Source organism: Oncorhynchus clarkii, chromosome 7 (assembly GCF_045791955.1).
Source record: "Oncorhynchus clarkii lewisi isolate Uvic-CL-2024 chromosome 7, UVic_Ocla_1.0, whole genome shotgun sequence".
Taxonomy (NCBI): Eukaryota; Metazoa; Chordata; class Actinopteri; order Salmoniformes; family Salmonidae; genus Oncorhynchus; species Oncorhynchus clarkii.
The window spans coordinates 49100530-49117039 of NC_092153.1; the positions used below are offsets into that span (position 1 = coordinate 49100530).

Here is a 16510-nt window from a genome sequence, read left to right on the forward strand (position 1 = left end):
GGATGGCATGGATGACTTCCTTGTGGTTATAGTTAGCTAGCGAGGCTTCCAATCTGAAAATGCAACATTCTCTAGTCATTCACGTAGAGCTAATTCAGAGCTAGCTATGTTTTTGTTTTGGATATTTAGCTAGTAAAAGTTGTTTATGACATTTAAAATAAACGTGGCATCACCTCATTAAAATGATCAATGCGGGAGCATGGACCACAAAATCCAAACAATCTTTAACAGTGTTGTTTGTCTGCTTTGTAAATCTGACAGCAATCCAGTTACCTCCCTACCCCTGTAATTATTGCTTTGATGACCATTACTACCATTACACGTTCTATTATGTAATTTAAGGCTAATCAAATATCCTCATAATTACTGTGCTTTACAATAATTTATGCTTTCATAATTACAGTACTCACGCATACTCTCACTGTTTAGCCAGGTCTTGTGAACAGAATGTAAGCTCTTGAGATCAGGATGTGTAGGCTTATCGAAAACTACTTGGCTGTTCTGGGAAAAGTCTTCACTACTTTACCACTAGATGGAAACCTTGTATCTAATTATGTGATACAAGGATAGTGGAATGATAATGCTTGATTCCCAATATATGATGCAAATGGCTAAATCCAGTAGACAAAGGCAAACATGGGCCACACAAGGATTTCAACAAAGTACATCAAAACCCATATTTTATTTTAAGTATAGCAATACAATGTACATATTAAATAACACTATAATAGAATGCTTTGTAATAGCTATCAACAAAAGAAATGTTTTTTTTCTCCACTTTTTTCTTTTCTTATTTCAGGTTACAAAAGAGGAAGCAACGCCCCCCCCCCCCCCCCCCCCCCCCCCCCCCCCTGTTCAAAATGGTCAATGGGATGAAATTATTCAGTGACTTACTAGATCTATTCTATTGCACACTCTGACAACAGAAACATGAACATGAAAACAAAAAAAAGTAATAACAATAATATCACAATCACTGCCTTAAAAGTTAATGGGAGGCGTGGAATTGTATTGCAATGTGATGACGGCCACTAACTCAATGCACGAAGACTTGGTTTCCACGTTTCACCACAAAAGCAATGCAATGAAGGAGTTGAACTGAGAGAAAGAAAAATAGCTTTATATGAAAATATAAAATTCTATGATTATATACCATAGATACAAAGTTTCCAGAAAATGGTTGGTAATAGAAGCAACAAAATATGTACATTGTTTTCATGATCCACTAGTGTTTGTGTTTTGCAACACATTAACACACCTGACAGTGGACACTAAGCTCAGTGATGGAACAAGCAAAACTGAATGAATGAAAAACAGCTAGTGCTTTAACAATGCAAAATGCCTTCAGTGACAAAGGGACAAAAGTCAGCTGTTTACCCCAAATGTTGGAGTTATGACTTAATTCAATAGCCCTCCTTGGAAGGAGATGAAAGATGACGGCTACACCAAAAGAAAGAATTAATGCATCTCTCTACTTTATTATTCCACTAATTGAGTCAGAACTGAGATATAATAAAATTGCAATGATCTCCCCCTGTAGCAAAGGGAATTTATGAACGAACACAAGTTATGACGAGTTTATGCAGAAAGTCCAGCATGTAAACTAAAAGATGCCAAATGAAGCAGAAGAAAACGCACACATCCTCACTCACTCAGTCAACAGCTCACACATTACTGACAAAGGAAATCAGACACAAATGAAATAAGCTCTCCCTCTCTCTATTATTTCTCTTGACGGAAATTAGTATAAGTCTTTGGTAAAAGTTACAAATCATAGGTATCCTCTATGTTTTGTTGTGATAATCAAACACAAAATATTCTAATAGCATGGTCATTGTGCTGTTTAATTAATTCACATTTTCTTTCAAATGCAAATCACAGGTGGTCTCTCTTTCCTTCAGATAACTAAGGGAGGTATTTTATTTTTTAAAGTGATTCTGCCAGGAAATGAAGGGGTGGTGCTGGGAGTACAACTAAAACAGGGTCAATGAGTTCATGTGAATCACTCTAGGACTCCAGTAAAACTGTCCTTGAACCACAGTAAAACTGTCCTTGCTTAGGCCACTAAGTTCCCACCTGACTGAATCTTGAGCAAAACCATACGACGGTCATAGCATACAATCATACCACACACAAGCAGAGTCAAGCAACGGTGAGGATTAGAAACTATGTACACAAGGCCGTGTGACGTGGGAGCATACCTGCTTCAGGATGGACTGGGGGGATTTTAAACATACCTTCACCCAAATAATCAATTCAACAGGCAGGACACAGAGAATGGCAAACGGCTGTATCACGAGTATCCATTTTCTCAAAGAAGTTTCCACTCACACAAGGGCATCATAATTTCTTAATTTAACTAACTTCGATGACTGCGTTGACTATTAGCAGCAAGAAGCAAAAAAACAACTGAGCCAGAAGGGGGCGTAAGTGTGCAGAAAATCAACACTGGCATTGACTAAGAGTGGTAAACTGTTGGATCAAGTGGGACTCAGAGGCAGGTCATGACATCGGACATCTACAAAATCACAAGTTATAATGATAAGGATATTCATATATGTGTACATATATCTATATATATATATTCAAAAGCATAATATGAATCATACAAAAAAACAATACAGGTTCACAGTAGCTGTTATAATATCACCTTCAGTATTCAAATATGGGTTTGAATTGCTAATAAGATGCATAATGAAGATAAGGTGATACAAATAAAAGAAGAACAAACAAACAGAATCAATGACCCTATTGGCTGTAGGTGTGATTGAAACCAGACTGTTGAGTCTGGCAGCGAATGAGTGACATATGAGCCATATGGGTGAGCAGAGGAGAGAAGAAGAGAGGTGGGGAGAGGAGAAGAGGTCTACTGTAGTGAAACCAGGTTGAAAGGGTTATTGATATGAACAGGAAGTTATGTCACTCTCGCTCCTCTTCCTTATATGAGCCAGTAGGGAGCAAACGGAGCAATGAGGGTTTTGCCATGGGATGTTGAAATCAGAGCTTAAGTGTAGTAGAACAGAGTCCATCAGCTTAGTATAGGCAGTAACACTGACATTATAGTGCAAACAAGAAAGACAGAAGTGTGTTTCGTTGTTGTGAACTCAAAAATGCAGCTGCAAACGTTCAGTAGGATAACATTAAGACGTAAAATGGCAAAAAATAAATATCAAAAACTTTTTATCAGTGTAAAAAAGTAATCAGGTTATTCATTTAACCAAGAGTCTGGCAAAAAAAGGCCTCAAAGTATTGTCTTATAGTCAGTTTTACAAAGTAAGTGCCTCTCTCTCTGCGAGGGCCTGGGGCCACTCAGGCCTGGTGGGTGGGGTCCTTCAGACGAGGGACTCCATGCTCTCTGCCTGGTCTGACTCATCCGACATGGCCATGGTACCATTTCTGTCCAGCGACCATAAGCCAGAGCCATTCTCCTTGGTGCTGATCAGACTGAGCATAGCTTTATAAAGGTACTGGTACTGATCCTGTGGAGGGAAAGGGAAATGCTGTAAGGAAGGGTGCAAACTCCAAAAATGCAATCATGTAGCCAATTTGCATCTACACTATATATACAAAAGTATGTGGATGTCAGCACAAGAACTGTTCATCAGGAGCTTCATGAATTTGGTTCCATAGCCGAGAAGCCGCACACAAGCCTAAGATCACCACGCTCAATGCCAAGTGTCGGCTGGAGTGGTGTAAAGCTCGCCGCCATTGGACTCGTTCTCTGGAGTGATGAATCATGCTTCACCATCTGGCAGTGCAAAGGACGAATCTGGGTTTGGCGGATGCTAACTGCCCGAATGCATAGTGCCAATAGTGTCATCTCAATGCTAGAGGTGTCACTATAGACCCTGGTTCGATCCCGGGCTGTATCACAACTGGCCATGCTCGGAGTCCCATAGGGCAGTGCACAATTTGCCCTGTGTCCTCCGGGTTAGGGGAGGGTTTGGCTGGGGTAGGCCGTTACTGTAAATAAGAATTTGTTCTTAACTGACTTGCCTGGTAAAATAAAACTGTTTGGTGGAGGAGGAATAATGGTCTGGGGCTGTTTTTCATGATTTGGGCTAGACCCCTTAGTTCCAGTGAAGGGAAATCTTAACGCTACAGCATACAATGACATTCTAGACGATTCTGTGCTTCCAACTTTGTGGTAACAGTTTGGGGAAGGCCCTTTCCTGTTTCAGCATGACAATGCCCCCGTGCACAAAGCAAGGTCCATACAGAAATAGTTTGTCAGGACCTAAACCACATCGAATACCTTTGGGATGAATTGGAACGCCATCTGTGAGCCAGACCTAATCGTCCAAAATCAGTGCCCTACCTCACTAATGCTCTTGTGGATGAATGGAAGCAAGTCCCTGCAGCAATGCTTTCCCAGAAGAGTGGAGGCTGTTATAGCAGGAAAGTGGAGACCAACTCCATATTAATGCCATTGATTTTGGAATGCGATGTTCGACAAGCAGGTGTCCACATACTTTTGGTCATTTAGTGCATTTAATCGCTTCCATTTCATAACCATGCTACTAGTCTACTTACTATATCTGTGAATACTCCAGGCCTCATGAGGTTGATCATTTTGGCCACCTGATAGACGCCCACGGCACTCTCACTCTCCAGCTGCTGGGACAGGGTGGTGAGGGCACAAAGCATGCCCGCTGACACTGCTCCGAACCTGGGGGACAGGAGAGGAACACACAGGGTTAACTTCATAAGCCTTTAAACAGGACAGAGACACACTTTCACATAGAAGCATAGGGCCCAGAGAGGAACTGAACGTCAGACTGGAGACTTAAGGAACACTGCAGCAAATTTATTCCATGTGAGACGGCAAGAGGAGTTCAGCCCCTTAGAGAAAGAGGGACGCTCACAATGAAAAGGTTGCTGCTTTTATTAACAGCTTTGTCAAGTGCACTGGAGATACACAGCCTAACAACCATGTCTAACCAGCTAATGAATATGCAGATAATTACTACAGCCGTCTATCCAAAACCTCTTAGGGGGGGGGGGGGGATACCATAGTAACGTTACAGAACTGAAATACTCAATTAGTCCCTTTTTTCTCTGGGATGAGACAAGCAATCTTCATTATCCTAATGAATAAACATGACTAAAGCTGCATGTCTCGTCGTTGGGAGTGTTGTTCGTCGCCGCTCATGTCTGTCAATATTAAGCGACGTTCATTATTTCTAATTGGATGGCGTATCAGTGTACCTGGGGGTGGGACTCATTAGAAGTCATTCAATGGCTATGCTTACCAGGTATGCTGTAGATGTGAAAGTGTGGGTGGGTGTGTGTGGGAATAACAAAATGTTCTGTTGAAACAGTTTACAGTATACAGTATTCAGTTCGCTTAAAAGCAGAGATGAGTGTTCTCTCTGTCATTAGGAATAGGATGTGACACACTCACTCGTCGTGTACTATGGTGGGTCCGTCTCTGGTCATAGCCTCCTCCTTGATGACATTGATGAGCTCAAAGGTGCTGCTGATGGGAGCGTCAGGGTTGGGCCACTTAGGGCACTGGAAGTGACGCACCTCCAACACATAGTCATCCTGGGGAGAGGAACAGAAAGAGAGGAAGGGATAGGTTAGTGTATGTAGGTGTACATACAAAGACGCCCCCACCCACACACCCACACACCACACCGTACCTGTGTGGCCTCCAGGATGAAGTCGTGGATGATGATCTGCTCCTCGTTAGAAAGGCATAGTCTGTCTTTGCTGATAAGTGTGACAGTGAAGGCTTCACAGTTCATGGCCTCCTCTCGACTCGGCCAGTACACAAACTCATCCTCCGCCTAAAGACACACAGCCAAATCAAAAGGGGGGATTAGTATGAAAAGGAAAAGGGAGGAGAGGGAAAGTGGGTTGAGACAAAAATAGTTGAGTGAGACATTTCAGTTTAGTAGAATCACTGAGAGTTTATTCTGAGCAAAGCATTAAGTCCAAAACGAAACAAACTGTTAAAGGGGCGGGAATATGAGTGCAGAGGTGCCCCCAATCAGTGTGTGAAATCACAGAGAGTTTATTAGAGAGACATATGGCTGACTGGAGTGACTGATACAGCTGCTGTCACTTCCAGTCCTCATCTCAATGCTTCTCACCCCAAAATGAGTGACTTACTGTGTGAACACTGGGCCAAGGCTGGAAAAGACAATGCTTAGGGTGCTAAGGCAGCCTTTTAATAGACCAAAGATTAGGCTGATATCTGAACTGTTTTACCTTTAGTCTGTGTGCGTGTGTTTGTGTGTGTGTGCGTGCGTGCGTGTGCGTACGTGTGTGTGAGACCCACCAGCCCCTGGTTGTCCGGCAGCATGACAATGATCTGTGCGTTGTGGTCCCAGATCATTCGCCAGAAGTCTTTAGTGGTGTGGGGCAGAGGATGCTGGGTAATGATGAACTCATTGCTCCTGTAGTAGCCCTGTGGTGTCACAACAGAGGTCAAGGGTTCAAGCAAGGGTTGTGTTGTGGTTAAGAGGAAAACAAGCCAGTGTGCCTCAGGCAAAACCTGCCACAGCAGCAGCCTACCACTGCTTAAAACACCTTACAGCTAGCAGTCTACATTTAGTATTCACAAAAGTCAACAAAAGACAACAAGTCCATTCCTCTCAGTTGACAGCAATCAATGTCTATGAGACAAATGGATTTTATATCAAAATATTTATATTCCTTGTTCAGTTGGTCCAGCCAGGAGTGTGCCTGAGGGACAGTGAATGATTGACAGGGGAGGAACAGGAGGTGGTACTCACCATTATGTAAGATGCGTTAATGTAATCTGTGCCTTTCATACCGGGCAAAGGTGCCAACCCCACCCTCGCTCGCTCCGCTGCCATAGAGACACAGAGAGAACCAATCAGGGCACAGTATATCATAGAGCTATGCAGCAAACATGTTCTTATTGGTTTACAAAGCGAGTGAGTGATTTCTATGAAAAGCAGCCACAGCATACTCACTTAAAATAACTATGGTACGAGCACGGACCATACACAACCAGTTATGTGACTAATTACTGTAGATGAATGACTTCCTGACCATGAATAGAGACTAGGGTAATCAGAAACAGGACACTGGAAAGCAGCAGTCTAGCCTGGAGCCAGTGCAATAGGTGAATATGGCCGTCAGGTGGTGCATGGATCATATAGTCAAACAAGTTGAGTATTTGACTTACAGGGTACCACCGAAGAGTTGCGGTTCTTCTCTTTGTTGCACTCCTTCTGAGCACTGAAGCACTCCACAAACCTGGCGTTACACTGAGTCACCAACTGCAAACAAGAGAGGAGGTGAGAGGGCAAGAAAGAGGGATAGAGAGATTGATGAAAGGGGGTGGGAGAGAGGTTAGATAACAATGATACAGTCAGGGTTGGGGTCAACTCCAGTCAATTCAAGTACACTGAAATTCCAATTTAAATTTTCTTCAATGCTAAACATTCTAGTAAATATTTACTCAGATCAAATTCAGCTGAAGGAAAAAATGGTGTTTTCATCTTAACACTCCTGCCAAATGACACAATTACAAACACTGCTAATTCTTTGGAGAGCAGAAATTAACATAGGACTTGACATTTTTGGCATCTAAAAAACAAATAAATATTTTCTCCAAAAAATGATTAACTTCAAATCCAGCCTTGAGGCTAATTGCATTAATTTCACAATGGCTGCCATTGCTCAATCTCGCCTGACCCTGGGCCCAATCAAATCACACCATGGAGGAGAATAATGAGAGCCAATTACGATCTGAGCCTGTCGTCAAACCAGGCGACAACCTGGACCCCCCCCTCACATTGCCCTGGCAACAAGTGCAGTGAGTAGCATTAGTCAAAGAGGGCACCCGGGGAAGAGAAGTACTCTTCCCCTAAATGTATTTCCATTCTAATTACATTTACGTCTCCAGCAGTGGGACCAGACAGAGATCAGTCAAGACTTTGTGATGCTGAGAGACATCTTTAAGGAGACAGACATGACACCCTGAGATCCCTGCACTGGGAAAAGAAGGGAATGATGGAGAGGGAAGTGAGAGAATAGAGGGAGACAGAGAGTACGATAGAAAACGAGAGGTACGGAGAGAGAGAGAGGGGTACAGAGAGAGAAAGAGAGACAGAGTACGATAGAAAACGAGAGGTACGGAGAGAGAGAGAGGGGTACAGAGAGAGAAAGAGAGACAGAGAGTACGATAGAAAACGAGAGGTACGGAGAGAGAGAGGGGGGTACAGAGAGAGAATAGAGGGAGACAGAGAGTACGATAGAAAACAAGAGGTACGGAGAGAGAGAGAGGGGTACAGAGAGAGAAAGAGAGACAGAGAGCGAGATATATGCAGGCAGAAAAAGATAGATTCAGAGAAAACCTGTTTGAGAGAGAAGGTGCATGATAGGCAGAGAGAGAACGAGATCTAGGGTTCAGTAAGACTGAGAAGGAGCTGATCAGACCTTAAACTGTTTCTCCAGCCGAGTCTTGCCGCCCACCCCAGGTGTAAGGATACTGTTGACATAGCTGTGCAGCTGGCTGGACAACACCTCTGTCTCCTTCCCCATGATGGCCTCAATCAACACATCATGAATGAAGATATACTGCTCCTATAGGCCAAGCAAGATGGAGAGAAGCAACACCAAGTCAGACATGCAGACAGTGGCAGTACAGCTCTCTGTAAAGAAATTATGACAATGGCTATGGTCCTTTGGTCCTGGACAACAGTGGCTATGTGATGCATGCCTGGAGATGGACAGATTAAAACACAGCTGCATAAGACAGATAAGAAAGACATAATTTGCTTTCAAACAGATGCTGAAGTGAACAGAATGTCACATAGTGAGTATAGAAGGGTGTTAACACACACACACACACACACACACACACACACACACACACACACACACTGGACCCACCTCTGTTTGTACCAGGTAGTTGCGCTGGGTCCGGATGTGTTTGAGGAAGCCCAGGACATTGACTGTGCTTTTGTCCTTGATCTGCTGCAGCATGCTGTCTATGACGATGTAGGTCCCCGTCCGGCCCACACCCGCACTGCACACACACAGGAACACACACATTGGAATAGAGCCCTTCAGGAACATGGACAAAAATTTAAATGACAGCAGCAGACCAATTAATAACTCAGCTGTCTTCAATACCAGTCCATGTCTACTACAGCAATGTTCTCTTCTAGCTGGTTCTTAATTGATCGATTCATGTCATTGGCTGGCCAGTGTCTAGTCAGCTGGTTCTCCAGATCTAAACCAGTTGCTGATGAATGAGGTTCATGGTTAGAAACCATCAGACACAGTGACAGTCAAGGTTAGGAGCTGGGTAGAGCTGCTCCCGAGTGGCGCAGTGGTCTAAGGCACTGCATCTCAGTGCAAGAGGCGTCACTACGGTCCCTGGTTCGAATTCAGGCTGTATCACATCCGGCCGTGATTGGAAGTCCCATAAGGTGGCGCACAATTGGCCCAGCATCGTTCAGGTTTAGCCAGAGTAGGCCATCATTGTAAATAAGAACTACTTGCCTAATTAAATCCTTTTTCATTTTTTTAATAAATAAAAAAAACTATTGGAGATGTCATACAGTACAAACTCCTATAAGACAGGCCTGAACAGTCTGATCCCTAACAGGCCTATCTCTACCTCCTAGGTTGACCTCCCTCTCTTCATGTCAGGGTCCTGTGCATACACTATAGTGTGAGTTAATGAGAGGAGAGGAAGCAGACGGCTTTAATCATAAATAGAGTCCATGTTCAGCAGAAGAGAAGCCAGTCGCCAGCACTGACAGTGAGAGACAGGGTCCACCCAGATCACAGGCACAGTAATGAGGACCTTTGTGTGTGTGTGTGTGTGTGTGTGTGTGTGTGCGCCTGGCAGAGCTGTACAATTGAGTGTGTAGACACAGTGGGCTCGGCCTGTGAAGGGCCATTATCTAACAGCGCAGGACAGTATGACGTTAGAGACCATTACTCTCATTTCAGAGGAGGGAACTTTCACTGGACAATTACAGTCCATTTCCCTGCCTGCACACCACATTACTGCCTTAAACACAGACTTAGCTAACCACGGATGGGATCCCTGGCTCTCAGGTAACAAAGGAAGTGCAGAGTAGCTGAAGTGGAAATGATGGTGTATATTTCAGACTGCAGTACATATTACAGCATGGCTCTATGCCACGTCACTCACATAACTGCACGTGGAGGGCTTTCTAATCTCAGCCGTGCCAAATCATACGGATTTATTGTCTGAAACACTTATGTACCGAGCTTTAGCACCACAACAGATGTTTTCAGAGGTGAAAAGAAATAACAAGCTAAACTCCAGTAAATCATTCAGCTGTCTTATATTGCCACTTACGTTTTTGGGCTCATTATTTCTCATAACCTTTATTTTCCTTTTTTGCTCTTCCTCTCTCTCATGCTTGATTCATATTTTAGACAGCAGTTTAAAAAAATGTGTATTCTGCTCACTAACACTTATTAAGTCTTCTCCCCTTAAATACTGTTTTCCCATAAGAATCCCTGACCAGCACAGTACCTGCAGTGGACCAGCATAGGGCCCATCTCTGGGGTTTGGGAGGCAGAGGACCTCCTGACAAAGGTGAGCACGGGCAGCGTGTACTCAGGGACACCCATGTCAGGCCACTGGGTGTAGTGGTACTGAACCACTGTCCTCTCACTCTGACGCCCCTTAGGATTCCCCTTCTGACCCCGGGCGAGAGGGAGGGAGGAAGAGGGTGATAGAGAGAAGTCCCATTGATTAGTATCTTCCACATGATGAGAAGTAGTTATCACATGAGTCACTTTTCAAGAACACTGAGACTAGTAGAGCAGGATCACCTGAGAACACAAGTATGGAGACCTGTACTACAGTCACTGACCTTTTTTACTTTTGCATTGCGCACAGTGAAGCGTCGTAGCGTGTAGCAAGCGTGCACTTTGGTGCTCTTTAGTGTGACCACAATGTTTCCATACTCCTCGCTGTTCTCTGTGGGCCAGTACTGGTCACATTTTCTCTGCAGGGACACAACACACAGGGTTAGGACCACTCGTTTCAATGAATCACAAAGAAACCAAAATGTTATTACATGGTTACTAAAAAGTCATTACTATTTTAGTACTGAGAGGAAAGAGATCTATTGATTTGTAGTGCACATACTCTCCCTTTCTCCACCAGGTTGGTGATCATGACGATGATACCAGTGTTCTGTTCCCACACCATCCTCCAGAAGTCCTCGAAGGTGGACTTGAGAGGGCCCTGAGCCGCGATGTAGGCCTTGGGCTTGTTATAGCCCTACCATTCAGAGGGAAACATGGTGCGAGGCCATTCAGAACACAAACACTATTCAAAGATACTGCCTTGCTTTGAACTTCAATCGATTACACACACTGTACACGCATGCATGCAATACGCGGTGGACAAACTAACTCTCACACAAATACACACTTACACGACCAAACCAGATGGCCCATAAGAGATACACACTCACATCAACATAATTGGCATTGATGTAGTCGCTGTGTTTGGAGTCCTTCCCAGCTAAAGGCCGTAGCTTCACCCGACTGTGGTCGTCTGGAGGAGAGAGACAGGGACAGTTAGAAGTGTGTGTGTGTGTGTGTGTGTGTCACATTCCTAGCACTACATATTCTGACAGTTCTGAAGACACCAGTAGTCTAGACAATGACAGCTGTACTCTGACAAGCTGTAACTGTGTGACATAAAGCATCAGTGCAGTGGTGTGACTGGCTGTCACGGTCCTGTATTGTGGTGTGTGGCGTGCACTACTCACAGGCCACGATGTTGATGTATCTGTTCTTGTGCTTGTTGTCTGGATGGTTGGAGTGCTCCGACGTGATCTTCATGTCCACCGTGCATCGCTGCACCTCCTGTGGGAGCGAGAGAGACACACACAGAGGGTGACATTTTGGAACGCGGTGAAAAGAGAGGTTTTGACATAAATGCCGGCGCTGTGAGTTATGCAGGCATTTCTGGTGACGTCTCCGGAATTTTACGCTGTCAGAATGTGGTGGACACAGTGACAGACACAGGGCAGATGTCTCTCTCTCTCTCTCTCTCTCTCTCTCTCTCTCTCCTTAAGCAGAAGTTGACATGTTCTCTGCCCTTTAGTTGTGTCACACACTCGGCTAACCATCACGCGATCTTCCCAAACCTCAGCTGCTCTCGTTCCAATTCCAGTAAAACCATAGAGCCACCGACTGAGAAGCTTCGTGTAGCAAATGTATCAACCGTCCTTTAAACTCACGTCAGAAAGCATGCCAAATATGCTCATATTATCTGTGTCTCTATCCCATCAGAAAACCAGAGAATGCATTAGCATTATGCTCCATCAGTATCATAGCAACCAGTATATGGAAATGTTTTATGACAAACCAACAACAGTTGTCTGGCCTTCTGGCAGTAATACGTAACGTTAAGGTCGACCAAAGCCCTCAGTTTGGCGTTAGCTCCTCAGTTATTTACAGATCAACAACCTTGTTTTAGCTTTATAGATCTCTCTCTCTGCATGGTACAAACATGAATACTCATTTATTCTGGGCACAGTGGAAGAATTCCGACCCCTCATAAAGGCAGAATAATATATATATAATGAGGACAGTGAGACGGGGTACATACTGACTGGAAAGCCACTGGTTGATGTGCCCACCAGATGGCATGTATACATACAGTACATTACACACAGGCGTGCACACACACACACACACACACACACACACACACACACACACACACACACACACACACACGGAAACAGCTGCCTACTGGTCCAATTACAGTGTGTATGCCAATGGGGGTGGTGGCATTACAGAATGAGATACTACAAAGTAGAAGATCTCTAGCCAACACCAGGGATAATTCAACCACACTGGACATATGTAGACATTAGAATGACAAGAAGGTTATAGATAACCCCAGAACCCTGTCCGTCTATATGATGTGAAAGGCATAAGGGTACAAAATAGTTATTTTCAAGTCCTATGAGACATGATGCAAATGGACACATTTATATTCACCAAAATCCTAAGTCACGTCAGGTAACCAACATGCTGATACGTCTTCTGAATTTGTTTTGCTATACTCTCCCTGTACCTCTATCGGTATGCAGTGTGCATTTCAGCCACCCCACCCCCCCAGCTATCCAAGCCCAGCCAAACCCATTCCCCAGTCTCTCCCCCTGTCTTTACTCATCCTACCCACGTCTCCCTGGGGCCCGGCTGGACAAAGCCACTTGTCAGGGCCCGAAGACCCTCCAGCCAAAGGGGTTTCGCTCCGCTGCCTTCCCCCTTTCTCCTGCCTCCTTCCTGGGGACAAATAAAGAGCCGTGGAGCGCACGGAGCACTCCATTCACCCAGGAGAGGGCCCCCCCCTTAAACCTTTAAGCTTTCCAAGTGTCCATCACACCGGCCTGGACAACAAGGGGATGGTGGTGGGAGTGGGGGGAGGAGGTTTTGCTAGCCCCATGAGAAAACTCAGTGCAGAACAGACACACCTTCTTCTGGGGAGGGGGCCACTAAGGAATTCTGAGTGGTTTGCTAAGGGCTGAGAAAGTAAGGGAAGAAGAAGAAGAAGAAGAAGAAGAAGAGAAGAAGAAGAGAAGAAGAAGAGAAGAAGAGAAGAAGAAGAGAAGAAGAAGGGAGAAAGAGGGCAGCAGAGATGGTTTCTAAAACCACAGTGATAGAATTAGGAGAGGTAGACTATTAAAAGCACAAATAGCTGCTAGCATGTGATCAAAATCTCCCTCAAAATAATCAAGTTGTAGGACCATTGACTCAGATCTTAGAGGTAGGCTATAGTGCTCTGAATGAAACATGACTGTGTCTGTCCTAAAGGCTATCACCCAGGCACAGAGCATTATTGATCCTGCATTCAGCTTTCTGACTCTGATCCAAGCATAACACAAGGTAATTTTTGGTTTAGTGAGTAATGTGACAGACAGAGGTTTCCAGCCTGATCTCTCACTCACTCACTCACTCAGCCGGCCCAGTCATGAGACACGTATAAAATCCTCTGCTCCATGACCATTAGCAGCACTATGGAAACCTTAAACGGGCCCACACGCACCTACAAACTTATGGACACACATTCTGCCTTAAGTCACACGGCAAAACAAACACAACACATTAGCATAGCAAGTCACCTGGCTAACTCTAACCCAGATGGCTAACTCTACCTCTAACCCACCTGGCTAACTCTACCTCTAACCCACCTGGCTAACTCTACCTCTAACCCACCTGGCTAACTAACTAACCCACCTGGCTAACTAACTCCAACCCACCTGGATAACTAACTATTACCCACCTGGATAACTCCAGACTGCTTATAAAACAACAGAGAGAGCATTTATTTACCTCAAAGTCCTCTGAGAAGCCATGCTGGTTGTTGGAGTAGAGCTCTGAGATATGTTTGATGAACTGCTTGACAGGGATGGCCTCCATGTCATCTGAAAGGGAGATAATACCACACAATTAGACACTTAGTCAGAAACACACAGTCATATACATATAGTTCGAGTTCAGCACACACTTGTGTCTCGGGAATACATGGGAAAGTTTAGCAGAGGAACTGAGGTACATACCCAAGATATCAACAGGTTTAATGTACACTACAATGTTTATACCAAAACTCTCTACACTATCTCTAGAATCTCTGTAACCTGTAATACCTGTTGAATATATGTATTGCATATCTACAGTTGAAGTCAGAAGTTTACATACACCTTCGCCAAATACATTTAAACTCAGTTTTTCACAATTCAAAATTCCCTGTCATAGGTCAGTTAGGATCACCACTTTATTTTAAGAATGTGAAATGTCAGAACAATAGTAGAGAGAATGATTTATTTCAGCTTTTATTTCTTTCATCACATTCCCAGTGGGTCAGAAGTTTACATACACTCAATTAGTATTTGGTAGCATTGCCTTTAAACTTTTTAACTTGGGTCAAATGATTCAGGTAGCCTTCCACAAGTGAATTTTGACCAATTCCTCCTGACAGAGCTGGTGTAACTGAGTCAGGTTTGTAGGCCTCCTTGCTTGCACACACCTTTTCAGTTCTGCCCACAAATTCTCTATAGGATTGGGGTGAGGGATGTGTGATGGCCACTACAATACCTTGACTTCTTTGTCCTTTAGCCATTTTGCCACAAATTTGGAATTATGTTTGGGGTCATTGTCCATTTGGAAGACCCATTTGCAACCAAGCTTCAACTTCCTGACTGATGTCTTGAGATGTTGATTCAATATATCTATATAATTTCCCTCCCTCATCATGCCATCTATATTTCCCTCCCTCATCATGCCAGCCCCTCCTGTAGCAAAGCACCCCCACCCATGATGCTGCCACCCCCGTGCTTCACGGTTGGGATGGTGTTCTTTGGCTTGCAAGCATCCCCCTTTTTCCTCCAAACATAACGATGGTCATTATGGCCAAACAGTTCTATTTTTTGTTTCATCAGACCAGAGGACATTTCTCCAAAAAGGTACGATCTTTGTCCCCATGTGCAGTTGCAAACCGTAGTCTGGCTTTTTTATGGTGGTTTTGGAGCAATGGCTTCTTCCTTGCTGAGCGGCCTTTCAAGTTATGTTGATATAGGACTCGTTTTACTGTGGATGTTGATACTTTTGTACCTGTTGACTCCAGCATCTTCACAAGGTTCTTTGCTGTTGTTCTGGGATTGATTTGCACTTTTTCGCACCAAAGTACGTTCATCACTAGGAGACAGAACGCGTCTCCTTCCTGAGCGGTATGACGGCTGCGTGGTCCCATGGTGTTTATACTTGAGTACTATTGTTTTTACAGATGAACGTGGTACCTGGAAATTGCTCCCAAGGATGAACCAGACTTGTGGAGGTCCACAATTTTTTTTCTGAGGTCTTGGCTGATTTCTTTTTATTTTCCCATGATGTCAAGCAAAGAGGCACTGAGTTTGAAGGTAGGCCTTGAAATACATACAAAGGTACCCTCCAATTGACTCGAATGATGTCAATTAGCCTATCAGAAGCTTCTAAAGCCATGACATTATTTTCTGGAATTTTCCAAGCTGTTTAAAGGCACAGTCAACTTGGTGTATGTAAACTTCTGACCCACTAGAATTGCGATACATTGAATTATAAGTGAAATAATCTGTCTGTAAACAATTTTGGGAAAAATTACTTGTGTCATGCACAAAGTAGATGTCCTAACCGATGTGCCAAAACTACAGTTTGTTAACAAAAAATTTGTGGAGAGGTTGAAAAACGAGTTTTAATGACTTAAACATAAGTGTAAACTTCGGACTTCAACTTAAACTTCGACTTCAACTGTATCTAAAACTTAAAAGACAGAGTGATGCAACACATGCAGGAAAGCACCAGGAAGCTACATCAAAATGAACAAAGGAGAGTTGAGAGTGATTGCAGCGCCGTCTACTCTTCCACTCACTATGCTATGTTAAATATTTCACCAATACTTCACCAAGACAAATTAAATAATGGGTTATTAATGTCCATCAGCTTATGTTTCGTATAGGTGAACTAAGTTCACAGCTTT

At 43.9% G+C, this 16510-nt stretch overlaps 1 protein-coding gene across 1 annotated transcript in view; it reads right to left on the bottom strand.

Annotated features, from left to right (window-relative positions):
• Window positions 1–652: 652 nt before the first annotated feature.
• The window catches only part of LOC139413419 (receptor-type tyrosine-protein phosphatase gamma-like), a 290925-nt gene continuing 275067 nt past the window's right edge, over window positions 653–16510 (bottom strand). Inside the window, exons 15-29 of the mRNA XM_071160778.1 lie at window positions 14332–14423; window positions 11754–11850; window positions 11454–11536; window positions 11123–11257; window positions 10844–10979; window positions 10502–10673; window positions 8875–9010; window positions 8419–8565; window positions 7163–7256; window positions 6744–6820; window positions 6287–6415; window positions 5646–5792; window positions 5405–5547; window positions 4534–4669; window positions 653–3479 (exon numbers count right to left, since the gene is read on the bottom strand). Coding sequence (XP_071016879.1) covers window positions 3333–3479; window positions 4534–4669; window positions 5405–5547; window positions 5646–5792; window positions 6287–6415; window positions 6744–6820; window positions 7163–7256; window positions 8419–8565; window positions 8875–9010; window positions 10502–10673; window positions 10844–10979; window positions 11123–11257; window positions 11454–11536; window positions 11754–11850; window positions 14332–14423 — 1871 coding nt within the window. The 3' untranslated portion in view covers window positions 653–3332. The remainder of the gene's footprint in view (window positions 3480–4533; window positions 4670–5404; window positions 5548–5645; window positions 5793–6286; window positions 6416–6743; window positions 6821–7162; window positions 7257–8418; window positions 8566–8874; window positions 9011–10501; window positions 10674–10843; window positions 10980–11122; window positions 11258–11453; window positions 11537–11753; window positions 11851–14331; window positions 14424–16510) is intronic.